Source organism: Eleginops maclovinus, chromosome 3 (genome assembly GCF_036324505.1).
Source record: "Eleginops maclovinus isolate JMC-PN-2008 ecotype Puerto Natales chromosome 3, JC_Emac_rtc_rv5, whole genome shotgun sequence".
Classification (NCBI taxonomy): Eukaryota; Metazoa; Chordata; class Actinopteri; order Perciformes; family Eleginopidae; genus Eleginops; species Eleginops maclovinus.
This window is the reverse complement of record NC_086351.1, coordinates 9,880,758-9,908,707: the sequence shown is the minus strand read 5'-3', so window position 1 is coordinate 9,908,707 and position 27,950 is coordinate 9,880,758. Positions and strand designations below refer to the sequence as shown.

Genomic DNA, 27,950 nt, shown 5'->3' with positions numbered 1-27,950 from the left:
GATGCAGGCGCCATGATGAACTTCAACATCGCCGTGATCCACGCCGGTGCTACGGTACAGGCAGAGGCGGCCGTGGCGGGGCCTGGGGGAAGGGTGCTCTACCCTGGCTTTGGCCGGGTATACGGCTCCCTGGGGGAGAGCGTGGTCACCCAGTGGGGCTCTGCTAACGTCATCTGGCTACAGGTTGGATACTGTCCCCTCTACCTAGTGCTCATCCAGCCTTACTTGAAGGAAGGGAATAACAATGACCATCCATTATTCATTCTCACTCCCATTATTTGAGCTGAATGAGCATCACACTGCTGCCGTTGTGTGGGCGCTGCTGAATGAGCAGGATCTGCTCTTTGACCACGGCTTGTATTGTTAGCCAGACATGTCATGCATACTACAGACACTTTCCATATGAATAACACAAAGTCAAGACACACTGCCCTAGTTAGGCAACTATATCTGTCTCCCTGTCTTTATCCCCCTCTGTGTTTGTTCCTCTCTTTCCTCATTTCTTCTGTCATCTCCCAGGTGAATGACAGTAGTCCTAAGACGGTGCTGTCCCAGCTGTGTGAGCTGCTGGCGGCGCGGCCCCTGCAGGGTCTGGTGTATGAAGAGGAGAGGCCCCCTCGCACTGCCTGGGGTCCTTTGGCCCCAATGCTGGAGTTTGTGTCTGCGCAAACAGGACTGCCCATAGTAGCTGTAGGAGGGGGAGCGGGGCTGGGGAGGATGCCACAGGTAGGAGGAGGGAGGTCTGGATTGGGGTGGGAGAGTGAAGAGGAAGTGTTTGCAGCTTGTGTGTGTGTGTGCTTGTGTGTGTGAGAGAGACACAGAGAGAGGAGAGGATCAGAGGGTTATAAGAGGGCAATGTCGACTTGTGTGATTGTGTTGCTAAAATCTAAGGACCGGTGTGGAACAATGTTATTTAGGTGTGCGCTGTATACTGAAGAAGTATGGATTGACAGCTCTATGAATGGAGTATAAAGGGGCAGCTGCTTATATTGCCATAACAACTTACAATGTCATAATGTCGCGTATCCTCTCTGTGAAGAAAAGGTTTGGGCAAGTGCCGGCGGGACGGAAGGGAAAGTTGAAGGTCAGGGTTGCTGATCTGCTGAAACTCTGCAGTGTTTGATCTGTAAATGGCACCAACTGGGGCTGTCGCTCTGCCTCTGATGTTCCTGGGAGGGAGGCAATGTGCAGACATGGGTGTGTGTATGAGTGAATAAGTGAATAAGTGTGTGTGTGTTTGTGTGTGTGTACCAGAGAAACTAATGTCACATGATTTTCACGAGTGACCTTGGGGAAAAAAGAAACAAAAAGCATTGCATTTGTGCTTACAAATAACAATTTTAACCATTTACTCTGGCGGAATTACATTTTAGCACTTTGATGAACTTCCTTTGAAGATGTACCCTCGCCTAGTCCTCATCCCCTCCCATCCCCTGAACAGACTTTTTAGAAACACTCCCTTTTGGACGTCATAGGAGAATTTGTGCAACAATCCTAGCTGTTTTAGCCCTGCGGCTGCACAAGTGTTGCTGCTCCATTAAAAAAAAAAACTCAACCCCAGTGATGCCTCGATGTTGCGCATAAAGACGAAGCAGTCAGAGAGTTGTAGTTCTTTGTTGTGAATATTCTGTCTGCTACTTATTTGCTGCATTTTAGACACAGTGCAACTACAGAAGATGCATTTTACAGTGAGATTTTAAACCAAATGTGCTGCTCTCTTTCCCAAATCAGGAATCAGGTTCCGTCTTTCTCCAGTTCAGCTCCTCTACTGCCCTCCAATTAGAGGTCATCTTTGAGGTGCTGGAGGAGTACGACTGGACGTCCTTTTCCGTGGTGTGCACACGTCACCATGGCTACCAGGAGTTCCTGTCTGTGGTGGAGGGCCTGACCGACGGCTCGTTCATCGGCTGGGAGAAGAAGAGTGTGGTGATCCTGAACGTGACAGACGACCCTGGGGGGGCACGCACGCGCAGGCTGCTGAAGGAGAACGAGGCGCAGGTGAGACAGGGGGGAGGGAGGGGGGAAAGGGGGAAGAAAGGGGAGGAAGTGCTGCAAGTATCCTTGGGGGCCCCCTTTCCGACAGGTGGCTTCCCAGCTTTTTCCTTCCTTCTTCGTCTCTCCCTCTGTCCCTCCACATCTCTCTCTCCCCTCTCTCCTCTATCCCTCTTTTCTTCTCCCCCCCTCCCATCTGCCAAGGCATAAAGAGTTCAACAGTACCACAAAAAACACGAGTCATTCTGATTTGCTGCCTGGTTGTCGGGTGGCATTGTACCAAGAGTTATGTGCAAGGTGCTAAAAAACGTAACCACTCAACATACAGTTTTCCCTTCTTTCTAGCTAAGCTTTAAAGTTGGAAGAACACGTTGTTCCAAACTGTCAGTGTCACGGAATAAAATCAGTTTCAGCTTCCAAATCTTCATTGATACTTTAAATGATGTTTACCCCAAAGTATTCTCAGCTACTCCCTTCCATCAAATGGAATTATTCGATATGTCTTATACACTATTTTGTACAACTTTCCCCTAAAATGTAGCTTGACTTAGTTGTGGTCTCTGAAAACCGCACAAGCATTCAAAATCAAGGTCTGTGGTTTTGAACAATGTTAAAGACACACTGGTAAACGTGGCCTCTAAATCCGCCCCTCTGGAGGCTACAGAGGACTGAACATCACCATATCTTATTCACGTTTCCATGTTTTTGTGATACCTTCTTTATAGTCAAAATCTAATCTCTATCTTTATTTGCTTTATTTTCACTTCTTACAAAGCTGATAAAACCTCAATCTTATACCCAATGCTGAAACAAAAACCCTGCATTTTAAATTCACGTTGATTTATTAATGACCAGAATGACTTGTGGTTTTGGTTTGTACCTCTAGTGTGTTTCATTCCTTCATACTGCCTGCTCCCTCTCCTAACCCTCTGCCCTGCCAGTTCTTCCTACCCTCACTTATTTTAAACTTCCATTGTCACTTCCCCTGCTACTCTTAACTTGTTATTTTACTTCCTTAAACCCGCTCTTTGACCCCTTGATCCTCCTACTCAATTTTTCACTCGTCTCAGTGTTCTTACGCTTACTCCACATCCCTCCTCCTCCCCCTCTGCCTCCCCTCCTGCGTTTCTTTGCCTGGAGACAAGCTCACTCACCTCTGCTGCCTTCCTGTTCACCACGATCTCTGTATGGCTATCTTTCATTCCTTCAGTCCATTCCTCTTGCTGCATGTCTTCCCGGCCACAGACTCTGCTCTGTGTTGGCTCGGTTTAGTTAGGGTCTCAATGTCATCGCCAATGTCCCAGCATGGCCACTGCAGCTCTGCGTGTGTGTGCGACTGTGTGTTTGTGTGTCTTAGTGTGCGCGTTTGTATTGGATTCCTTAGACTCCACTCTGCTAGTGTCACTGTTAATATAACATACTGCCTGCAGCGGGTTGCCTATACGCAGTGCTTGCTTTTTAACCCTGTGTTTTTAATAACAAATCCTCTGCTTTAAGATTTTTACTACTGCAAAGCTAATAAATGCTTGTGATTGCTTAGTGATGCTCTGTGTGTTTGCATTACATGCTTTTCTCTCTCTCTCTACGCAACATGGTTATGTCCTCTACATTGTAGATGGCTTGAAGCTGGTCTATGGGTCAATTTCTACTCAAATCTCTCACTGTCTATCTTTTACTCCATCCTCCTCCGACTTCTGCCTTGTCAGTATGTCTTCTGCTCTCTCTCCTGTTGTATGTTACTCTCTTTTTCCATTTCCCGTCTTCAGATATTGTGTGTGTGTCTGTTTTTAACTCTGATTCTCTCTTTCCCTCCTTAATTCAGTCTCCCTCTCTGTCTTTCACCCTCTTCCTCCCTCCTTCCTCTTCCCCCTCTGTCACTCTCATTCCCGGCCTAATTCACTGGAGGTTTATTGGCATACAGGCAGTATTGTTTTGCCAAGCCATTACAGTTCAAAATTCAATGAAGGCGCAATTCTCAAAATGTGCTTTCCCTGACTCTCCCCCCTACTCCTCTTTTATGAAAGAGTTGTCTTTCTCTTTTTTTTTTGTCCTGTGATTCATCTTTGTCTAATTTTCTAAAGCACATCAATTTCTCTATGTTCTTTCTTTATTATAAATGCTTAAGCTTTTTTAGTCTTCTAAGGTATTTGTCAGCATTTAACCCTCTCCCCCTTTTCATTTTCCTCTCAGCTCTTACCCTTTATAACCCTCTTTGGTCAATTTCTACCCCCCATTCCCTCCCTCCCTTACCTCAGCACTTTCAGCAGAGCTCATATACTGTCACTGCTCTTTCTCTCTATGTTGCTTCTCACTCTCTTTAATGTTTTCTTCTCTCTTCCTCCCCAGTCACACTCCCTCCCCTGTATTTTACAAATATCTTTTATCTCTCCAGGCCCTGATTCTACCAAAATATGTCATCCTTTTTCTTTTCCTCACCCCCCCCACCTCTTTTCCGTTTTCCAAGGAGTGACTTTTCAGTTCTCCAACCTCTGATTTCTTACCTTACCTCCATCACCATCTACCGTTATCTCCAGGTCTTTTCTCCATCATGCTTTTAATACCATGTGTCAGTGTTTAACCTCTCCCCCTTTGTTTTCCCTCAGGTGTGTTTGGTCTTTAACCCCACACCCCCCCCCACACTTCCCATACTTCCCTGCCTCCCGATCTCTCTGCTCTACCACTTACAGTTGTTTCATTTTCCCTTTCATGTTTTACTCCTGTTTTCATAATTCATAACTGTAACTTTCGTTTTATCAGGCCCTAGCTCATTAAGCACTGACCCCGTTGGCTCCAGCACCTCCTGGTTAGCAGGCATAACATGCAGCCATGCAGTCTTCCCTCCTTCTGGTGTGTCTGCTTCCCTCCCTGAATCATACGTCCGACTCCAACGAACCTTATCACATCAGCTAACAGCTTTTTCTCTTACCTCCCCCAGCACCCTTGTTTTTTTTCTTGATATGGCCTTTTCTATCCCCCCTCCTCCTCTCCCATTCAGGTGTACCTCTGCTCCAGCTCTATCTTTCTCCCCTTACTTCTCCCTCCCTCTGTCTCTTTCCACGTCTCCCCTGTCCCCTCCTTATCTCACTAGCGTGTATGTGTGTGTGTGTCTCCCCTCGTCCCTGTTCCCTCCCTGGCTTCCTGCTGTCCTCCAGGTACGCTTGCTGTACTGCTCTCAGGAGGAGGCAGAGCTGGTCTTCAAAGCCGCCTGGGCCGCCGGTCAGGCAGGGGCCTCGCACATGTGGTTCGCCGTGGGGCCGGCTCTCTCAGGTTTGAGCATGGAGAGCTTGCCACGGGCTCTGTTTGCCGTGCGGCCACAGGGCTGGAGGGACGAACCTCGCCGGAGGATCGCTCGTGGAGTGTCTGTGCTGACTCACGGAGCAGTGGCCATGCGCAAGGATTATGGAACAACGGGTGGGCCAAACTTTGTCACCAACTGCATGACGGATGCCAATCAGACCCAGAGACTGCGAGGCAGGATGAGGTGAGAGGGAGATAAGAAGAAAGAGGAACGCTCTTAAGGGAAAATTTGAGGAGGAAAGTGAGATAGGCGAAGGTGGGGGAGTAGAAGGCAGTTGGCAAGCTCTGGACAAAATATATGAAACAGGAAGAAAATTAAATAGAGACTGGGTCAGGTGTATTCTATGAAAAGAGTTGGTTTGGAGCCAGAATTAGCTGGAAGGTATACTGTATGGGTGGAGTCGGTAAATTCGGTGTCAGAGCGCAGGCACTGAGGGGATATCTGAATTTGGAGCTGGCTATCATCCATGCAAAATAGATGTTGTTGGTGCGTGTAGTTGTGAGTTGGCAAAATTACCCCAGCATCTGTAGCAAGCGGACCATGTCTCATGTATATTAATGAGCTGGCTTTAATATATTCCTCGTAGGCTGTGCAAACAGGCAGCAGCACACTCTAACAGGTAGTCCAAATGCATCTATTATCATCTTGGACCGACTTTAACGTCATTCAGTGTTGCTTCACGTAATGCCTCACACAAGATTTTGTATAGGAAGGCTACTCTTGGTTTGGTCGTTGTAATGGGCCAAACATATAATGAATTGGTTTAATTGAAGTTATTTAAGCATGGCACAAACAGCGTGGCAATTATAGGGAAATTATTAATGGTCTCTTTCTTCTTTGATTATAATCTATGTCCAACTCAGAGAGGGAAATGTTTGCCTTTTTATTATTTTTTATTTTTTGCACTGCTACCTGCTGTTCACTCTCTGTAACTACAAGCTGCTTTGCCATATGAGGATGTCTGTCATGCAAAAAAAGGCTTTCGGGTTTTTGTTTTGAAGCCAGCAAGATGACATGAGGCGACAGTTAGCACGTCTGTCCTGTGTGATTATCAGACAAACTAAAGAGCTCGCAGCCGATTCAGAGAGCAGCAGCCATTTGATTTCAAAGATCCTGACAATTCTGCATGTCTGATCATTTGTCTGTAGATTTGATTAACAGAGAAATCCTAACTGTCAACGCAGAGGTGCTGTGATTTAGTTTCAAGCAGGAACACAATAGGACAGCCTTACTGTTGCATCATGAACAGCCCTTTTTCTATTTTCTCCTCTAATAAAACAAGTGGTTAATATACTAATATTATGGTTTATTGGTCATTGACTTACTTCTCCTTCTGCCTCTATCCATCGACTTCCAGGTATTTCGGCAACATAACGCTTGGTGGTCGAGACTATTCCTTCAATGTAGACGGTTACCTGGCCAACCCATTCCTCGATGTAATTTCCTGGACACCTGGACGTGGATGGGAAGATGTAAGGACATGATATCAGTAACTTATGGCTAGTAATGCATACTCAGGCATAATGAGTCTCACTTTTGAGAAGAAAAAGACATGCTTTCTGTTGAATCACAAAATGCACTTGATTAAAAATATATTGTTTTGTTTCCATAAGCTGTTTAACTTAGCATACATGAGAAACTGGACATTTGTCCTCTATTGCAATGACACAAGCAGATGGACCCAGAGCAGGTTTTTGCTGATTGGTTCTTGAGGCCTAATCTCTCCATGCGAACCATAGGAGCAGATTTGTGCTGCATTGGCATCTGATATAAGAATATATACCTGACAGTGAGGATAGTCAGGTCGCGTGGGTCATGTCCATGCAAAGTTCACTTTGGCTATCGGTGCCTGAGGCAGAGGAGGGAGTTCTACTCCCGACCATTTGACTGTGCTTGCTGTGCTCCTGCTGTGCCTGTTCAGTTTCCACTGTCTCTATGTAACTCTGCTATTCCTGCCTAAAGCGCTGTCACACAAACCACCAATGCACAAACATATAATCATAAAGCAAAAAGGATTGACAGAAATAAAATAAACACTTTGATAACCGATAGATCATCTAAGTCACTTATTTAGCAGGGCAAACATTGTTTTCAGATGGTAAAATGTGAAAAGTTGCGTTTTAGATTTGATATAATTGTAAATTGAACCTCTTGGGGTTTTGGACTGTTGGTCTGACAAAACAAGCATCACCAAGGCCTCTGGGAAATTATAGTTGATCATAAAATCTATCAAAAAAGATAATCCTCACAAGATTAAAGGATAGCTTAACATGTTTTTAATGTCTGTCGTAATACAATATGTGCATGGCCATATTTAGCGAAAGTGATGGAGGACAAAATGCACATCTAAGTTCTAAGATCTTATTTTTGTGCAAAAATGTTTTTTCAAGGTGAAGATACTGTATGAATACTGCTTCAGCAGTCTGAATGATCCAAATCAAGAATTTGTTGTCTTTGGTATGAATTTACCTCTTTGTGATTCCCTGGGCAATGTTGCTGAAATGCAGCAGAGGAATAGTAGCACAAAGGTATTTTTGTACAACAGAATTGATGTCACTAACTCAGACGGTTGGATTTTAGCCTACAGTAGCTTTGGCTTGATATTGTAATACTTTTCCAGATTGGTAAAGGACTGTAGATTGTGTCCCCCATCTTTAACGCAATAGGAAGAAACACTTTCTTTAAATGTACATATGGGTATGAAAGAGTATTTAGACAGACTTTAAAAATGTAAAACCTGTCCTTTAAGCAATCAGATAATCATTAGTTACAGTCATACACATCTCATCATACATCTCATTCTTTGTCACCTTACTAAAAGCAATGTTCTGTTGTTGCTCTGATCAATAGCTGCTCTTCTTCCTCTGTGCTGCTTGAATTATCAGGCATTTAACGGTAAATTAAAATACATATTTAAGTAGTGCTGAAGATTTCTAGTTGTCATTACCATCTGGTTGTAGACTCATGTGTTTTGTCTGTTAGAGTGTCTACATATGTGCGTCGAGCACTACTACCCCAACGTGTCATGCATATTCTATAAAGCTGTGGTTTGTTCGGAAATCCTTAATACGAGGCCCTGTTACCTGTTGGAGATGTTTTCCCTTTAATGCTCCAAGATTTTACCCTTGTCAGTGTCAGAAAAGAGAGCGATGCTCATTTTTTCAACCTCAAACCCGCACCTCAACACCACTCTGTACATGCATAAAGACACACAGTATACCATCAGAACATACACTCCGCCACTGCACATATAATCACTGATGCACCCACACAAGGTTACAAACAGACAGACACAAAATACACACATTGGTGGTTCTCAGCCTCCTGCTGGTTTTAACAGCCCACCAGAGTCCAGTCTCAGCGTGTTGTAACATGCTGACTCCTGCCATATCCCTCAAATCCCTTTCAATTAGAAGCTTCTGCGCTGGTCCTTCGACTCTGAGCCAACCCAGGGTACAAAACCCGCCCACATACACACACATGCACACACACATGCACACCCACACCTAGAACTTGCATACATACATTCACATGTGTGCGCACAAATGAGGGCGCAAAGTGTTTGGTTACACACACATGCTTACACCCTTCTTGCATAAACCCTATTGCACACACACACACGCACGCGCGCGCACACACACATATACAATGAGGATAAGACGCCTGTATCTGCCTATTATGCACATCCATGCTGTTGGCTCTCTCTGAATATTTAATGTTCTCTTTACAATGACTGCACCATTACCTAGAGCCCCGGAGCACACAGCTTAGCTAACTGAAACACTGCAGACTAGTACTGAAGATTGTCCAGCATTAGCATGGCTTGTTTAAGATACAGATACAGCTTGATCTTCCAGGATATTACCGTGATATAATTAACATTTATTAAGGCCTCGGCTGCTAAGGAATATTATTCTGAGTTCCAAGAGGCTCCCAGATCTCAAACCTTTTCTCCAAGAGCCCGAATACCCTCTCTGCCGAAAAATAGTCCAGCCATTTGAAGAGTATAAAGTAGTATTTCTCCTTCTTTTGATGTTCATGTGTGCTTTTTTCAGGATTATTGTCTGCTAGAGCTCATAGGAGAACACACTTATCTGTTTCCTGTCTGTGTTTCCCAATTGTGTTGATTGAATGTCTGTTGCGGTCGAAGAGCTATCGAAATTCTGTCATTTTTGCCACCTCCTCCTCTTCTCCCTGCCAGCACATTACACAAACAGGCAGGATAATCGCAGCTGCCAAACTTTACATCACTCTACTGACCTGCTTATGCACACAAATTCTTTTGAGCATTTTGCGTGTGTGTGACTGTATATTTTGTATGTATTTCTTTGTGAATATAGTGTGTCTGTAATATTGTGTATGTGCACTTTCTTTGGTGCATGTCACCTCTGTTACACATGTCCTGACACCTTACTGTAGACAAGACTTTTATCAGGTTATCATGGCAAGATGTGTCAAGCAATGCTGCAAGTGGAGGGTTCACAAAATAAGAGAGAGCAAACTGCACTGAATCTTGTTGGGTGTGGTTCTGACTCGTGCTGCTTTGGAAAGGCTGAATATGTCAGGCAACAGCATCCATCACGTCCAGAGGGCATATAAACAATGCAAAGGAGAAGGGGCCGACAATGATACAGCAAAGGGATGCTTGACAGTTGTTTTTAGGTCAACAGTGGACACAAAGCAATGTCATCTCAAAACATCATCCTTAAACAGATTTTAAAATCATACTGAAAAAAAATGTGTGGGCATGAATCTACTCCCTGCACATGTGCTTTTTGGTGATTGATTGACACCAGTTTCGTTTTTTCCAGGATGTTGAAAGGCCTAGAGGTTTGAAAAGTGGATTTCTGTTCACCGTATCTTTCCAATACAGCCCGTTGTTTGTGCAAACATGAAACTAATAGTTACCTTCGTCCTACTCAAAGCTATTATACATAATTATATGGCACTGTCTGATTTGTGAATTACTAGTACAAACAAATCTGAATAACTCCTGTAATCCCATCAATCAGCACATACACAAATATTTCAGGAAATTGCTCCCAACCCACATAACTTTGGATATTTAGAGAAAGTGGGCACAATAACATCCAAAATACCTGCGCAATATAATTCAAACCGGCACCATAGTCCTGCAGTAGATACAACCTTTGTGAAAAGTATTGTTTTAGTTTTGTATTGATGCGTTTATGTTTTCCTACATCATCTTCATACAGTTGTTATTGGTAGGGGTATTGTAGGGGATTTGTTTGAGACTGTATAATGCTGTAAATGTCTTAATGTTGTTGTGTTAACCGTTTCAGTGTAACTAAGAAAAGGTATAAGGTTATAGTATTTTTATTCTTATCAAAAAGAAAGCCTCCAATGTTGAATGGCTCCTTAACAGAAAACATTGCTCTGATTTAATAACTTTATACACTGGTTGTGTGGTTAATGTTGGTGTTTCAGTTTGGCCCTATATCTAAGCTTTATTCTTCAGTATAAACGATAGACACTTTAATCAAATTCTAAATAAAAAAGTGCATTGATCACACAGCTTGACTGAATTAAAGATGTAACGTACCAAGTTCTCAGGTCACAAATGGGGCTATCAGACTCCTCACCTCGTTGTCTTGAGCAAAGCTAGTTTTAGTTAGAAACAATCTTTCTACCAAATGCTAATGTTCATATTACTTTCAACCCTTTCTTTTAACTTTCTTGTCAGACATCGAGCATGTCGACCCTCAAAAATGATTAGCAACTGTGATGTTATGTGTTGAAATAACCATATTGGTGTAAAAGTATTATGTTATGTAGCAAAACAGAAGAGAACATGTCAGCTAATTGATCAAAGAGTTTATTTTTGCATGTCAAATTGAGATTGTATACATTCCCTCCTATATAAAACAATTTTAAGTGCCAAACACGGTTTCTTAATGGCTGGAAAACTGCATGTCACCCCTTTTTTCAAAATCGGCTTGTTTTTCTTAGATGTATCATACATCTTTTCTTTAATGGATGATATTAGTAGTGGAAATGTGTGGATGTGTGTGCTCATCCTTTCTCTTATCTTCCTCTGATCTGTTCCTCCAGGTAGGCTGGTGGGAGAACGGCGTACTGAGGCTCAGGTACCCAGCATGGTCCCGCTATGGGCCATTCCTTAAACCACCCGACGATGCCCAGCACCTGCGCGTTGTCACACTGGAGGAAAGGCCATTTGTCATTGTGGAGCTGGCAGACGCCGCATCCGGGACCTGCATCCGTGACTCTGTGCCCTGCAGACGACCCCTTAATGCCAGGTATGAGTGCTTTAGATCTAAGACAGAAATGAGTTTGAACTAATATTTTGATGTTATTGACTTATTCCGTATGATGATAATGTTGATTAAAGCTGAACATATTGAAAAATAATAATTATCAAGGTAATCAAATGAAAAAGAGTAGTAGCCCTTACTTTATTTACCAGTGTTATGAATGGAGTTCCTAAGCTCCCATAATGGCATCCAGTGAAAGTGACATCAATCACCTATCAAAACTGTGGTCTCTTCACTCCCTAACCATAATCAATAACAGACTGCTCTCCAGAGGATCAGTGGAATGACTCAGGGGTCCTGAATCAGATACGACCACAGTGGAGCTTTATGGTTCATCAGCTTCTGAGGGGATGACGGCACCTATCCGACACTGGTCGATCAAACCTGTCACCAACTGATGGGCCACAGTATTTCTCCACAGTGGCCATTTCATTCTGTGTTCTCCTTTTCCTTTCTTCTCCTTTGCTCTCAGGCTATTGCACACCAATCAGGATGCACACTTTTAAGGCTTATTATTTGACACTATTACTCCGATTTTTTCTTTCACAGTGCCATACACGAAGGCGTGGCTCCCATGAAGCAGTGCTGCAAAGGCTTCTGCATTGACATCCTCAAGAGATTGGCCAAGATTGTCGGCTTCACCTATGACCTTTACCTAGTGACCAATGGGAAACATGGAAAGAAAATTGATGGGGTTTGGAACGGCATGATTGGAGAGGCAAGTCCCTGTGTGTGTGTGTGTGTGTGTGTGTGGTGTGTGTGTGTGTGTACGTGTGTGTGTACGTGTCTGTACCTGTGGTTCTGCCTGTCTGCGTTTGTGAGCAATTATTTCTCAGCTCGGTTTTGTGTCACTTGCGCATTTCTGAAGGTTGTTTGTGTGTGACTGTGTGTGCGTGTCTTTTTATTTGTGCCTCTGCATATGTTTTGTTGCTTTTTCAGTCAAGAAGCTGCATAGTAACATTTCTCTGCCTGTGTTCCTGGGACCTGGGTGACCAGTTACACGATGTGTGCCACATCAATCGCTTTGAGTGTTATGGCCACTTAACACTTACCAACACTTAGACAGCTGTCATTTATTACAAACCCACACAAATGTGCTGACACAGATACTTGTATGCAGGCAGAAAAATGCACAGTTAGAAAATTTAGATAAGCTTGATGGCTACGGTATGCCGTTAGCACGCAGTCTCTTACAGTAGGCTATGTTTGTCTGCACAGACACAAACATGAAAAAGCACAAAAACACACACATTTTCAGACACCCCCTGGCTAGTTGTGATTTGTAGTTGATATTTTCACAGCAATACACACTGGGGTTCATGATCTCCCATCAAGAAAGAAACAAAAAAAAACAAGCACACAAACAAACCAGCGCGCACACATGCTCACATACTGAGATCGATACGGCGCTGCTGTTTCATTGAAGCAGCCCACTGTTTCTATCTTTGTCCCAGAGGAAACTTGCCTAACGCCAGTTGTTACAGGTTCCAAAACAGTTCCACCATGCTCTCCTGTTCGATTTATAACTTGAGCCAGGGCCAGTGCTGTCAGTCAAATCTATTTTCAAATGGAAAAGGCCAAGCAAATTTTGTTTTTACAAACTAATGTCTGTCTTTTGATCAGATGTTCCAAAGCTGCCATTCTTTGATCAGGTAATCCAGAGACTTGGCAACGTTGAGGGGAGGGTGCTTTACTTTCCGCTTCGCTTCATTTTTCTGCTGATTTGCTCTGAAGAGCGGATGTGCCATGTCTAATGTAGATTAACATTTCACTTGTACAATCAGCAGACACAGCAGTTTTCAGGTTTTGTAGATGGTGGCAGGGGGGGTGAAGGGCCCTACTCTCATTTTATATGCTAAAGAGATGCAGAGGAAACACGTGTTCAGTATTTGTACCAGATTGAATCCTTGGCCTTTCCCATGCAGGCACATTTGAGGAAGTACAAAGGGTCAGGGTCCAGAAATGTCAACATCTCACCTGGAAATAAACCTCTGTGAACTGTAAAAGATTGGTTTTGTCGGTCTGAAACCTCCACAGGAATTACCCATAATTAGATTTCTGTCTCACACTGATTCTCGTTCCCTGTAGGTGGTGTACAAGCGAGCCGACATGGCCATTGGCTCGCTGACTATCAATGAGGAGAGGTCGGAGGTCGTGGATTTTTCCGTCCCCTTTGTGGAGACGGGGATCAGTGTCATGGTCTCCCGTAGCAATGGAACTGTATCGCCATCCGCTTTCTTAGGTGAGAGGCGTGTTTGTGTGAGGAGCCTTGCTGATGTACAGAATGTAATCTAATCGGGAAGTGTCGAGTTTGCATAAAGCAGTCTTTGGCTGCTGGTCCTTACATCTAGATTAGCCGTTACTTTTTCTTAGCTGATCGTGTCTTCACAACTTGTAGTTTCACTCTGTCAGCAGACTCCAGGCTCCAGCGGGAAAACATTTATTGGCCTATAGACTGCATCGAGATGATTGTTAAAAGAGTAGCAGTGTTAGGGGGTGCTATTTTCATTGCATGTGGTGCGCTTCCCTTTGAATATATACAGTATATAGTACATAATGTGCCAGGGTTATTAAACGCTCTTGATCCTTCTATCAACCAGTTTTTAATTAAGCTGATCTGAAATCCGACTGTAGTTTTAGTCTTCGATCATATATTGAGCCTTCTCGTCTGTTCCATGTGAACACACTGAACAAGAAAAGAAAGCTTTTATGTGCTCTGCTTCCCTCACTTGAAATAGCCTTCAAAAATACTTCAAACTAAGAAAATGGGCCTCTCTGTCTGATTTTAAAGCTCTTAAAAGGACAATTCTGAACAGATCTTGTCCCTTCGCCTAGTTATTTTATTGTATTTCTGTGCGTGTTCTTGCTGTGATTCTTTTCAGCAATTTATTATGCTTTGTAAAAGGGATTGTTGATCCCAACTAATCTGGTTAACTCATGGTTTGAAGAAAAACAAATAATAATGATGATATTAATAATGTATTAATGCAGTACATAGTGGTTTAATATTGCCTTTGTGTTATATGGTAATTTCATCCCTTTGCTTTTTTTCAAAGAGCCCTACAGTCCCGCAGTGTGGGTGATGATGTTCGTCATGTGCCTGACCGTCGTAGCTGTGACCGTCTTCATATTTGAGTTCTTCAGCCCTGTGGGCTACAATCGCAGTCTCCAGAACGGCAAGAGTGAGTGATGGATCAAAGATGTCAGTCTTTCTGTCTGATAGATGGCTCTGCGTGCCATCTTCTGCTTTTACCACAGGGATCTAAGTCCAATAAGATTTTTTTTAACATGATAATGAATTTTTTGGTTTCTCTGATTGGTCAGTTGTCAAATTCAGAATGAAGCGATTTACATTTTGAATGCGCTTCCCTAAATCCTTTACTGTGAGTGTGGCGAAGAGGAATTTTTACCTTTAGTATGTTGAACTGCATCCAAGTATTCTCAATATTGAAGCAGCCATTTATTATTCAACAGCATAGTTTGTACCCCCTGTGATATTCAGTATGCCTGATACCCGACTCGCCTCTTTTACTGCATGATTGCTGTGCTCTACATAATTTTACCTCTCTGTCATCCTCCTATATATCCCTCTCATTCACTCTCATGCCCTCTCCTTCCTTCCTCCTTTACTCCTGTTGTATAAAGAGTGTTTGATCCCTTTGAATGGTGACTTGCACCATGTGGTTTAATCATTTGTAAGATTACGAACTGCAGCAGCTGAATTGAAAGCTGCCAACCTTAAAACGTATAATCACTGCTTTATGAGCTTTGTTGTGAAAAAGTATTTGAGGTATTTTCATATACAGTTAACCTATTTTACAGATCATTCTCTGAAGTTTAATTTGATCGGATGCTTCCGCTGTAGTCACACATTCATGATTTCACAATTGTGCCGTGTTTGGGCTGGATTTGATCTAGGACAAAGGAATAATGTTACAACCATTCATTACCTTCTCTTTTCCTCTCGTTATATTTCCCTCTGCATTATTTTGTCCAGAGGCTGGAGGTTCTACTTTCACTATAGGGAAGTCGGTATGGCTTTTGTGGGCTATTGTCTTCAACAATTCCGTGCCAGTGGAGAACCCCAGAGGAACCACCAGCAAGATCATGGTGCTGATCTGGGCCTTCTTTGCTGTCATCTTTCTGGCCTCCTACACTGCTAACCTGGCTGCCTTCATGATCCAGGAGGAGTACATTGACACAGTGTCAGGCCTCTCGGACAAAAAGGTACCTCATTGCTGGAATACTGATTAAGTAGGGGGAAAGCAGAAGGAGAATTAAAGTCTTAGAGAGAGCCAAATCCGGTGCATTTGAATGTTAAATTGATTAAAGCACAGGAATTTAGAAAATGAATAAAATCGCATTTAACATAACTCAATTATCACAGTTCTTGAATGCTTTAAAGTCAGTACTAAATGCTTCTTTAAGTCCACACACTGCACTCTTCTGAAAGATTTGACTGTGCATGGAATGTTGTAAGTAAGTCTGGAGAGTGGACAGAAATAGGTCAGACAGATTGGTGCACAGCCTGGTGTGTCTCATGCCCCTTCCGTCTCCCTCCCTTGCCTCCCTTTGCTCCGATAGTTTCAGCATCCAGAGGAGCAGTACCCACCTCTGAAGTTTGGCACGGTGCCCAATGGGAGCACGGAAAAAAACATCCGCTCCAACTACCCAGACATGCACCAGTACATGGGCAAATACAACCAGAGAGGAGTGGAGGACGCCATACTGAACCTAAAGACTGGGTCCGTCTGCTTCAACATCAACATCTTATACATCCCCTCACATTTACCTGCATGCTTTTCACATTTCTGTTTACAAGATGAGACATTGGATTAAATTAAAATAAAGTTGCTAAAAAAGTTCACACCCTCAAACCTAAAACTACATTTTTGTTTGCTCTATGCCAAATAAGTCTACAAGTACTGATCCATGACTTCCAAAAGTCCAATTAATGTTATGCCTACCAACAGCTAACCCTATTTACTCTATTTCAATCACCACATTTAATTAGAAATAACTTCATTTGAATGTTCCTCCTCTCTCAATAACCGGCCATTACACACAGCAGAATAATACTCTGAATAATATTTCTCATCTTTTGTCACACTTTCTGCTTTCCTGCACATATTCTCTCACCTGTACTCTCTTTCTATCTCCACCTTCACCTCTCTCACCACCCACACGCACAGTGCGAGCAGCATTTCCCTCTTGAGTTTCTAGTAGAATCTCTATCACCCGTCATGTGTTGGATAATCCCAGTTTACTCTTTCCTAAGCCCCTGTCATCATTTCTCTTTCCCCATTGCCTCGACACCACAATTATAACTCAGTCTTAACATGTACAAAAATGAGAAACTCCTGCTTTTCTTCTGCTGTCTTTTTTTTCTCTTCCTTACTGCTTAGCCTTTCCTTCCTCTCAAACCTCATCTGCTCTTTTATCTTACCATTTCTCTCTTTTGGTCCATTCTTCCCCCTCCCAGTGTGCTTTCCTGGTGTGTCTGTATTTAAACTTTATAATCCTCATCACTCTACGGCTCTATCCCATGTCTTTTCCCCCTGAAGTGTGTAAATCTTTTTCCCCTCTCGTTCTCTCTCTGTCTCTCTCTCTTTTTCCTGTCACTGCGCTCTTTGCACCATATAAATCCCCACCCTCCTCCTCCCTTGCCTCCTCCACCACCTTCCCGCTCCCTCTTACTCACACATCTTTCCCTGATCTCCTCCTTATTTTATTCTCCTTGTGTTTTCACTGTTTCTGCCAATTCTGCTTTACTATTCCATCCACCGTTCCTTATTCTTGTTATGATTTAACTTTTCATGCCCTCTCTATCATTCTGTGTGCCTGCCTGCAGTATATGTTTGCACCCTAACTCTCTTCCCAGGTGCATCACAAAAATCCACCTTTATTCCTCCTCCCCATGCCTCAGCCAGTCTCTCCATACCTCTGCTCCCTCTCTTCCATTAAATGATGAATGAATTCTCCCTTCATCCCTTTACAGGAAACTGGATGCTTTTATTTATGATGCTGCAGTATTGAACTATATGGCCAGGAAGGACGAAGGTTGTAAGGTAAGGAAAAACTTACACAGGGCACTTCGCTCACATATTAAATTCAACACATGCATATGCCTGTCTCTTGGTCAGTTTTTATTTTTTACCCTTCTGCACTTTGTCCTCTTTCCAAGGTGATGACCATAGGCTCGGGGAAGGTTTTTGCCACCACAGGCTACGGTATCGCCCTGCACAAAAACTCACGCTGGAAACGTCCTCTTGACCTGGCCCTGCTGCAGCTGGTGGGAGATGGTGAGAACTATGTGAAGGGAAGGGGAGGGAAGAGTGGAAAATAATTAGAACAATGGAGGGGCAATGGGAAGGTTATGGGTAAAATGACAGGATGGAGAAACGAGCGACAGAGTAACTCTAGGGTGGGGGGTGGATGGAGGACACAGGGGGTTGATGAATGAGAGGATGAGAAGTGGATGGGGGGAGTGCAAGATGTGGACAGAGTGATGGCTGTAAGGTGTTTCGATTGTGTGGGAATAATGGTGTGTAAGAGAGGGCTGACGATGGTGGTCAAGAGGTTTGTGGGGATTTTCTTTGGCTACAAGAGAGGAGGGGAAAAGAAAGGAGATGTCGAAAGCCAGAGGTATATTGTTGGCTTCAAGCATTGCAGATCTATTTTGAGTTTGTTGGTAAATGTTTGAATGCCGCTCCTCATTTCATTCCTCATTTCACTCCTCTCAATCTATCCCACTTTCTCTTTTCCCTTCTTCCTGCTCATGGGGTTGCTAGTTGCAGAAAAAATGCACTTGTTTCAGTCAGTTTTCATCACAACTTGGTGGTGACAGATTCACACTCTTTACAGATTAGCTGATACTGACAGAGAGGGTAAGGAAGTGTGAAGTGAAGAGGAAGAAATACAAAAAGAAAGAGAAAACACCTGAAAGTACCCTGAACCTGAGATGATAGCACAGAAGCAAACAAAGATACAAAAACAGATTGTACAGAATAATTAGATAATTGACAGCAATGGGGTATTATTAGTATAGAATTAATACATTGGAGGACAGGTCATTGTTCTGACGTTAGTGAATCTGTTTTTCCATTAGTTGGCAGTTCAGTAATGCTTAAATTCCCATTTACACAGTTTGCCACACACATTTAATGTCTCAATCGGATGCTGCTTGTTTGGCTTTTTTCTAATGTTTTAAATCAGCTTTGCTTATGGTGTGGCGGACAAAGCCCTTTAGCTGTTTCTGGCACACGGACACTTTTGCTGCTTACACACTGATAATGCCAATTTGGTGCCAAGATCTATTAAAAAAGACCATCGTCTAGAGCTGAATGTTGGACCTGAGAAATGTGTGTGTGTGTGTGTGTGTGTGTGTGTGTGTGTGTGTGTGTGTGTGTGTGTGTGTGTGTGTGTGTGTGTGTGTGTGTGTGTGTGTGTGTGTGTGTGTGTGTGTGTGTGTGTGTGTGTGTGTGTGTGTGTGTGTGTGTGTGTGTGTGTGTGTGTGCTAGAAAAACAAAGAGCCCAGGCAGCGTTGACATGCTATGTCTGTTGTTTATTTTAATTTGAAGTGCATTCCCTTGTCCTTGCTTATGTTTTGTGCACCTCTTAACATCAGCTGTGCACGCTGGATGGATCTGGGGAGTGTTGAATGCTAAGGTTTCTGGTTGTAGGCAGGCATTATTGGAGTGGATTACTAAGGAAGAGGATTAGTTTGTTTGGATGTGGAGGGAGGGAGTGGGGGGTTCACTTTCAGCGTGCCCTCAAAGAATGCATCTCAACAATCGCCCTGCGGCTCAAGGACTCTGCATCACACCTTCAGCCGGGCTAAATCATGTCACAGTGTTACATCATTATTGTACCATGCCGTGTTGAGTCATATCATTTTACAACTGCATTATAGCGGCACTAGAGAAGTCTGCCGAGGCTTTGTCAACCTGTGAGTGTATTGTTGTTCCCTCTGGTGATTCATGGCACGTCTTTAAGAGGAGGTTCATTGATCTCACTACAACTTGTATACTGATAAAGGCAAAACTGCTGAGTTGCAAGATTCCCTTTTTTCCGCTTATCAGATCCCCTTCTATTTTTTGCATAGTATCAGGATTTTGATTCGAATAATATATTATTCAGTGAGTAGATATTAAAAAAATGTGAGAAGCTGGGTTTACAGCTTCTGGCTTGCAGGGTGTTTTTTTTTTCTCTTTGGAAATCTTGCGGTGAATGCTGAGAGGTTTGTCATGTTGTGATAAAAGCACCGTATTGTACAGGTCACGGTTTACTGCCCAACAACTATGGAGCTCAGCGTCTCTGGACATGTCTGGCACCATGCCACATCTGGCACAATGCAAGCATGCATGCAGGCTCTGCACATTACACACAAATACAGTTTCCTTTATTAAATAATGTCTTTGTGCTGCATGCCAGCTTCGTGTTTACAGTGTGCCAGCTCTACCTGACCTGACCTGCCAGTAACGACAGAGGTGGAGTGTGGATTTGACACACCTGTCAGATTTGGCAGGCATGAGCTGGCTGCGACTGAGAGCTAGAGACAACTGCCATCACAAAGGCCTAAGGGAGGAAAGAATCCGGCGTAGGGAAAAGAGTCGGATTGTAAAAGACGGAGAGGAAGAGCCACAAGATGAATCACTGGAAGTCAAATGGCAGGAAAGCGAGGAGATGCGACTTAGAGCTTAGAGAAAGGATTCGACTGGAGCTTGTGAAGTACAGCCATGAGACTACCTGTTTGTATGTGTCTTCACTAGGACACTTGCTGTTTTCACATCAGGCGCCTGTTTGGACACACATATGTTACTGAAGGTCAATGACACCGATAAATCCTCTTCAATTGAGCTCCGCTCCAGAGTTAAAAACTGAATTTCTGACTTGGACTGTATGTATGTTTGAATGAATCAGAGAAAGGGAGTTGTTACCTGAGTCTGCCAGTGGGCTGCAGTAGCGCTGTGTCCATCTGTTGCTGTAGCTGTAGCTGTAGGCCACGGCTGATTTGCTAATGATGTTCTACAGGAGACACATTAGCCAGATCATACAGATGACTGATTCGGCTTCATCCAAGCTACGCGAGCTTGGCTAATGATGGCACAAATAAAAAGCTCAAGCTTGAGTTTTTGCAGAGCGGTGTAGTGTTGCGAGTGGGTTCGTGACTTGTCAGCTTTTAAACCCCACTCTAGCACTTTGACTTAGGAGTAGTGCAGAGGCTGTAACATGCAGTTAAATGCTACTTCACACCCAGTTATTGTAGGGTTGCTCATCCTAACTTTGCTATTAATGTAACAGAAAGCTCGCATTATGAGTCCTGTTGGAGAATACACCTCTTTAATTCCATCATGAATCATGCTCTACATCTTCCTGCTGTATACTACTATGGTTACACCAGCAACCCCCGCAGCCAATCATGGGTTTAGCAGGGCAGCTGAGATTCGTTAGGCCAGTGAGATCATAAATGAAGAGACAGGGTGGTGGGTAAAGCGGTCTTGCCTGGTTCCTGGTAGGTTAACAGATGGGAATCTTCAATCCTCCAGAGCTTACCACCTTGATGGAGATTCTGACCATCCCTCCAGCACAATTAAATGATTATGATCTTCTCCCTCTGCCTCTGTCTCTGTCCCTTCCCATCATTTCTCTCTTCACAATTTTTCCTCTTACTTTCTCCTCTCATCCTGTTCAAGCTGAAGAGTGTTCTTGCAGTTTGTCATAATGACACAATCTCAGCCCCTCATCCTCCATCTCTGCTTCCCTTGTTGCAGCTTCCTCTAACTCGCCCCGTGCCTCTGTCTGTCTCATTTCCCCTGATGCGCTCGTGGACAGAGAAAGAATGCAGCTTCCTCTCTCTCTTTGTAAAATATTCTTCCCAACTCTCTCATTACCTCTCTCCCTCTCTTCCATGCTTGTTCAACCTATCCAACCACCTCACTGTGGCTCCTGGTTTCCCCTTCTCCTCCTCTCCTCATTTACTCTGGGTTACAATGTTGAGATTAGGTTGTCGGTGCCATTTTACTTCTCAGTGCTACTTCATTGTTTTGGACTCTCCCTTTCTGTCTTGGGCGCCTACCTCTTTGTTACTTTGGACACAGTGCTGCTTTTTGTATACTGACATGTGACCTTGAGAAGTCACCTTGGATAATGGGCAAACTGCAAGCAATACTGTAGACTTGTACTTTAGTGCTTATTAGCCTTTTTCTGTCTGCCTGTGTGCCCCTTGTCTCTTTCTATTGCCTCTTATATCTATCGGTCTGTATGTCCTTCCTTTCTGTCTCTACAACCTTGAAATAACCCCTAAACCCTACCAACATGATCCCTTCTCTCACTACTAAACACCTTTACATCTTGTATTTTCCTTTATTACTTTCCATTATTTACTTTTTTAATTATTATTATTGTCCATCTCCCTGTTCTTCTCCTCCCTGTTCTTTCTTTGTATGTTATCCTCCTCTACTTTTACCACCTTGTGACCTCTTTAATTTCCCTTTTCCTGCTTCCTTCTCTCATCCTTCCCCCTTCTAGATGAGATTGAAATGCTGGAGCGCCTCTGGCTGTCCGGGATCTGCCATAATGACAAAATTGAGGTTATGAGCAGTAAACTGGATATTGACAACATGGCTGGTGTTTTCTACATGCTGCTGGTGGCTATGGGCCTCAGTCTGCTGGTGTTTGCCTGGGAACACTTGGTCTACTGGAAGCTGCGCCACTGCATGGCCACTAGTTCTGGCAAATTGGACTTTCTCCTGGCAATCAGCAGAGTAAGTGCTTTTGTCTTTCAGTGTGCATGTGTGTGTGAGTGTGTTTCAAATGTAGCACACAAAATGTCTTAGTGTTCTGCAGGCATTCAGGGTTTAAGCGCCTGAAAATTGTATATCCACATTTCAAATGCTAATGTTTTAACTCCATTAAAACCCTTTTTGTGGCATCGATGGGGTCTTCTAACAATAAAGAGCACTTAAACTACTCTTATCAGGACAACATGATTTAGACCAAAATGCTGTGCATGTAACCAGATGCACACACATCTGGAGAACATTTGTGTCCTGCCTGTGTGTGCCCTTACCTCTTACTGAGTGTGAGTGTGAGAAAGTGTGAGGTCTAGGGTCAATTCAATTCCACTCAGTCAATTCAGGAGATTAATTGAAATTCAATTCCGCTCACATCCTGGATATCCTGTTCCTTTGACAGTGACCTTGACAGAAACAGACCACACCATATGCATGTGATTATTGTAGCTTCACAGATAATAATGTCTTCTTTTTCAACATCGTGGTTGTAATTTATACATTTATGTATGCAATTTCATTAGGCAAACAATGCACAGCTGCACTATAAATAGGAATGGATGTTTTTCTGAAAAATAGCAATCTTGCATTTCTTTTGATGACTGGAACTTATTTGGAGATCTGTTTTATAATTTTCATCTCATCCACTTTCTATGTCCCTATATCTTTGGTGTACATTCAGTAATAGAATTTAATTTGCACATGTGTGGCATCTTCTACATCTGTACGGAGCTAGGTTGTTAAATCTTTTGCCAATATATTCCTTCACCATTACCTCAAAATGAACTTTTAGTTGATATCATTTTCCATTTCCGGAAACATTGTTTATTAAATGTTATTCCTCGCTACACTGCATTTGAACTCTGACGTTGTGTTCTTCATTTGTGCTCCCTTTTTCTCAGGGAATGTATAGCTGCTGTAGTTTTGAAGATGAAACAAATCCAGGTGGATCTAAAACTTTGCCAACCCATCACCACACTGCGATGGTTACAGTTCCGTCCCAGCCACATGTTGTCTCAACGTCTATGACCAACCCAGTCATTGCCATGGCGCAACAGCAGCAACCACCGCAACAGCAGCAACCACAGCCCGTCTACAAGACACCTCTACCGGGCTCTCCTCCCACCGTGGTGCATTCTGGGACAGCACTGGGTCCCTCTAATGCCCCCATTGCTGGGGCACCCCTCCCTTGTTCCACCTTCCTGCCCCGGCCAGACCGCAGACTGGCTGTGGTGGATCGCTGGAGACTGCCAAAAACCGCTACAGCCACCAACCCGTTGGCTGTAAGGGGGGCAATAACTGACATGGGACCCTTTGCCCAGAAAGTTCCACCAAACTGGGCTTCAACTGCTGGAGGGGGTGGGGGACTTGATGGCTATAAGAGATACTATGGTCCCATTGACCCTGAGGGACTGGGGCCCTGCATGGAGCAGCAGGCAGGTTCCCAGACCCCCAAGACTATGCCCAGGGGCCACCCCCAGCCCCCTCCAGCCAGTGTGGCCTTCTATTCAGAGAAGGGCATAGATCATGGGGTGGGGAAGAAGGTGGTGGGAGGTGGCAGCGGAGGTCAGGGGAAGGGGGCCGTTAAACCTCTGGGCACTCCCAGATTGCCTTCTAAGAGTCAGGCCCCTCTGCCCCCTACACCCCCGCTGCCACACCCCTCTCCCCCTCTCCCCTCATCTTTCTGGAGGAAGCGTAGGCCCAAGAAGCCCAAAGAGCCTGGAGGGCCGCTGTATGAGAACATTTTGCCCCTGGGGCGGAGGGGAGGAGCACGAGATGGAGTGAGAGAGGGAGGAGGGAGGAGGGCACGCCCCCTCTCTCCCCCGCTCTCACTTCCTGTGCCAGTACCCCTCAGCCCCTCTTACACCCCTCCTTCACCCTCTGCATCTTTGCACTATACGTCCTCCTCGTCTTCGTCGACCACCTCGTCCACATCCACATCCTCATCTGCTTCATCTTCCCGCTCAACCTCTCCCACATACTCTTACAGCTCCTCCAGGAGCACACGGGACAGGACTGGAGGAATAGATGGAGAGGATGATGATGACGATGAGGAGCTGACCGAAGAGTCAAGCCTCCTCCTTGGCAGGGGGAGGGAGAGGGAACGCTCAATCATCCGGCCTCGTTCCTTCAGCCACGGGCGTCTGCCACCACCCATACCCCCCAGAAAACCACGCACATCCTGGGGTGACAGAGAACGGGAACGAGAGAGGGAGAGAGGCGGAAGCCAACTGTCTCAGCTCCAAGAGTGGTGGGCAAGCTGGAGTGAAAGAGAGAGGGGTGGAGCGGGTGGAGATGCTGAAAGGCTAAAAAGGGAAAAGAAGAGGAGAAAAGAGAAGGAGAAAGAGAAGAAGAAGAAGAAAAAGAACAAAAAGAGGAAAAAGAGGGAAGAGAGGGAAAGGGAGCGAGAGAGAGAAAGGAAGCGGCGAAAGGTTAAAAAGAAGAAGAAGAAGGAGCTAAAGACAAAGAAAAGGAAGAAATCAATCGGGGGGAGACGCTCTGAGCCAGAGGAGGGAGATGTAGAGCCAGAGAGGGAAGGGGAGGCAGAAGGAGAGCGGGAAGGGGGAATACAAGACTACCCGTTCTCTGCTCAGTATCGGAGCACATTTGTAGAGAAGGGACGGGATTCATGGGAAGGAGACAGGGTAGAAAGAGGCAGGAGAGAGGGAGGAGATGAGGGCAATGAACAGGAGGACAGTAGCAGGAGCAGGGAGAGGCGTCCCAAATCATCACACTCTCATTCAAGACCTCGTATTCCCAGTAAGCGCTACCCGAACCTTAACAAACTCCCTGCATCCGTTAAATTTTGGGTGAATGGAAGAGGAGACGATTCTAATACTCCTCCAACACCCCTTCACCCACTGCTTCCATCCTCCAAGCGGAGAAAAAGTGGAGGGGTTGACAGAGATGACAGCGGGAGGTTAGGAGAGCGGCGTCCTTTGTTAATGCATTATGAAAAGGAGAAAGCACAGACAAGAGAAGGGCCGTCCTTCCCTGAGTGGGACTCTGAGGATGAGGATGATGAGGAGGATGATGATGATGATGATGAGGAAGAGGAGGAGAGGGAGAGACTGAGAGAGAGGGGACGGAGAGTAGGTAGGGGGGCAGTGTCTGAGTCAGAGAGGGACAGGGCCCGGGCAGAAGATAGTTATTCAGATGAGGGATCGTCAGGGGAGTTTGGCCGTTTTGAAAGATACTGGGAAGGAGGTGCAGGGGGAGGCAGCGCTGGAATAGGGGGCATAGGCGGGGGAGGCTGGTTCTTTGGCACCTACCCCTCCAGAGAGAAAGGGGGGAGCATAAACAGTCGAGATGATTCGTTACTAGGAACTCGGGCAGAGGGATGGATTGGTGCTGATTTCTGGGGTTCAGGGCCAGGAGTAGGTTGGGGCTCAGGAGGAGGGAGTGGAGGTCTGGGCTCCCAGTGGCCACCCCCCCCTGCAGCTTTCCCTCCACCGAGGAGATACTGGTCCATGGACAAGATCCCTGTGAAGGGAGAGAAAAAGTGGAAGAGTAGAGGAGGAAAGAGCAAGGGGCGATCTCGAGACAGAGGGGAAGAAGCAGGACGTGCTACCATGTGTTCCTGCAGCCTTTACCCACAGCCCCATCCTTACCCCCATCCCCACAGCCGCTCGCACACCTCCCACTCCAAGAGAGGAGCCACTGCGCTTTCACACAGCCAGGAAGAGCTTCTCCCCCACTGCCACAGCTTCAGCGGGGGTTCTCGCCCCAAGCCTCTCCCCCCAAAACCAGATTCCAGTCAGGCCAAATCAGGCAGCCAATCTAACCTCAGCCTCAGCACACAGCCCATGGACCATCCACCTCAGCCCTCACCGTCGCCACCCCAGCAACCGTCCATGTCTCCCACTTCTCTCCCAATGCCCATCCCGCCTCCACCCTCTTCTTCCTCTGTCTCACCCCCAGCAGGGGTAGGGATGGTAGGCCAGGGCCAGGCTCAGGCTTCGGCCAGTGCCAAGCTCCAGTATCAGAGACTTCGCTCGGTGCCACAGCCACGGAGGTTCTATTCCCCACACCTGCCACTCAAAGCCAAGAGCCTTTGCTCTCGCCGAGGGTCGGCCCACTTCTCCAGCCTGGAGAGCGAGGTATGACAGGGGGACAGGAGAGAGGGAGACGTGGGAGCGAGCACCACTACGATTGAGAACCATGGTGCCATGGCAGCTGAAGCCAGGGACGACAGCAGAGATATGGCTGCCTTGGTGACCATCGGTAATCAAATGGCGACCATCACTGCGGGAACTAACATGGACAGTAGTTCTACTGCGAGCACTACTCTGTGTGAGAGCAACGCAACCGCCACCCGCTCCATCGTTCGCGTTCTCGTGAGGGCGACAGTGAGACGCCACACCAGGGTAAGCTACATCCGCTTGGATGGTTCCCATGACGACGAGAGCGAAGGCGAGACTGCGTTTGCGGGGACAGCAGCTCCCGAACTTCTCCTCCGCTCAGAATTGAGCTTTGTGATGTCATCTTCGGTTCTCCTCCCCTCCCCGAGTCACAACTATGGATAAGAGTAGTGTCCGACTTGTGAGTAATGATGTCATATTTGTACACACACACACACACACACACACACACACACACACACACACACACACACACACACACACACACACACACACACACACACACAGATTTATGCTCAAAACGTCTCCCTCCCTCTGGCTTTGAGAACACTCCTGTGTGGGAAGTGAAGAGACCCACCCTCTCCCAAAAGATGCCAGTGCTTGGTCAATGACTCTGGCTCCTTGTCCTCATTGGTTGTTGGCTTTTGAACTGGATTGGTGGATTGCTTCTTGGAGAGACTGCCCCCTCTTCTTCCCTTTTGTAAATCAGTTGATATGAAAAGCAATGCAGTCAGCTCTCTCATGCACTCTGTCTGCCTGATCACCTTTCACTGGGAAATGAGGAAAGTGCTATTTGTTTGCCCTTTGACCTCCTTTGACACCATCAGACCCATCTAGCTCCACCCCAGGACCATCTACTTGATGTCATGTTTTACTAAAAAGACTTTAACCAATCAGATTGAACCCCTTCTCCTCCTGCCTGTGGGAGCTTGTCATGTCTCCTCTGGTCCAACCAGAGCTGCTCGAACACAGTTGAGCATTTGAACAACAAACTGAACTTTGAAAGAGAAATAACAATAAGAACAAAAAAGACATGTAGCAGATTTTTTTTTTTACGTCTGTCTTTTCTTTTCTTTCTTACTCAGACTTTTCTCCCCTTGCCCTCTTTTTTAATCTATCAATATATTTCTCTCACTGTGTTAGTGTTTTAATAAAGAGGAGGCTGGATGTGGCTAGTGTTGGAAGTGGGAATAATTTGAAAGCAGTGCCAAATTTCCACGCTTTTTAGCAAGATTGATTTAGAAGAAATATGTTTTCAAAGATATAGCCCCATCTTTTCTTTCCAAATGTGAACAATGCATACTTCACCATCATGCAAGTGCATCAAGTGGATGATTGGTGCAATATCTGTAATTGGCACTAGATGGCTGCATAATATTCAAATTAGCTTTGAAGAAAATGTTGCAGGAGGGTTGTAGTAAGTTTAATAATT

At 45.0% G+C, this 27,950-nt stretch overlaps 1 protein-coding gene across 1 annotated transcript; it reads left to right on the top strand.

Moving 5' to 3' along the window:
* The first annotated feature begins 43 nt into the window (after positions 1-43).
* LOC134861759 (glutamate receptor ionotropic, NMDA 2D) lies at positions 44-26,746 on the top strand. Its single transcript, XM_063879200.1, has 15 exons — positions 44-183; positions 520-726; positions 1,732-1,998; positions 5,145-5,473; positions 6,648-6,762; positions 11,363-11,568; positions 12,133-12,301; positions 13,672-13,825; positions 14,640-14,765; positions 15,581-15,810; positions 16,168-16,328; positions 17,582-17,651; positions 17,768-17,885; positions 22,114-22,349; positions 23,279-26,746. The coding sequence occupies exons 2-15, from the start codon at positions 646-648 to the stop codon at positions 26,480-26,482; spliced, it is 5,466 nt and encodes a 1,821-aa protein (XP_063735270.1). The 5' UTR covers positions 44-183; positions 520-645; the 3' UTR covers positions 26,483-26,746.
* The last annotated feature ends 1,204 nt before the right edge of the window (positions 26,747-27,950 follow it).

Excerpts from the sequence above, each read along its gene's own strand:
- LOC134861759 (XM_063879200.1), top strand. The coding sequence starts at position 646 with ATGCTGGAGTTTGTGTCTGCGCAAACAGGACTGCCCATAGTAGCTGTA. Across the intron at positions 1,999-5,144 it reads TGAAGGAGAACGAGGCGCAG|GTACGCTTGCTGTACTGCTC; the intron begins GTGAGACAGGGG and ends GCTGTCCTCCAG. Across the intron at positions 15,811-16,167 it reads CAGGCCTCTCGGACAAAAAG|TTTCAGCATCCAGAGGAGCA; the intron begins GTACCTCATTGC and ends TTGCTCCGATAG.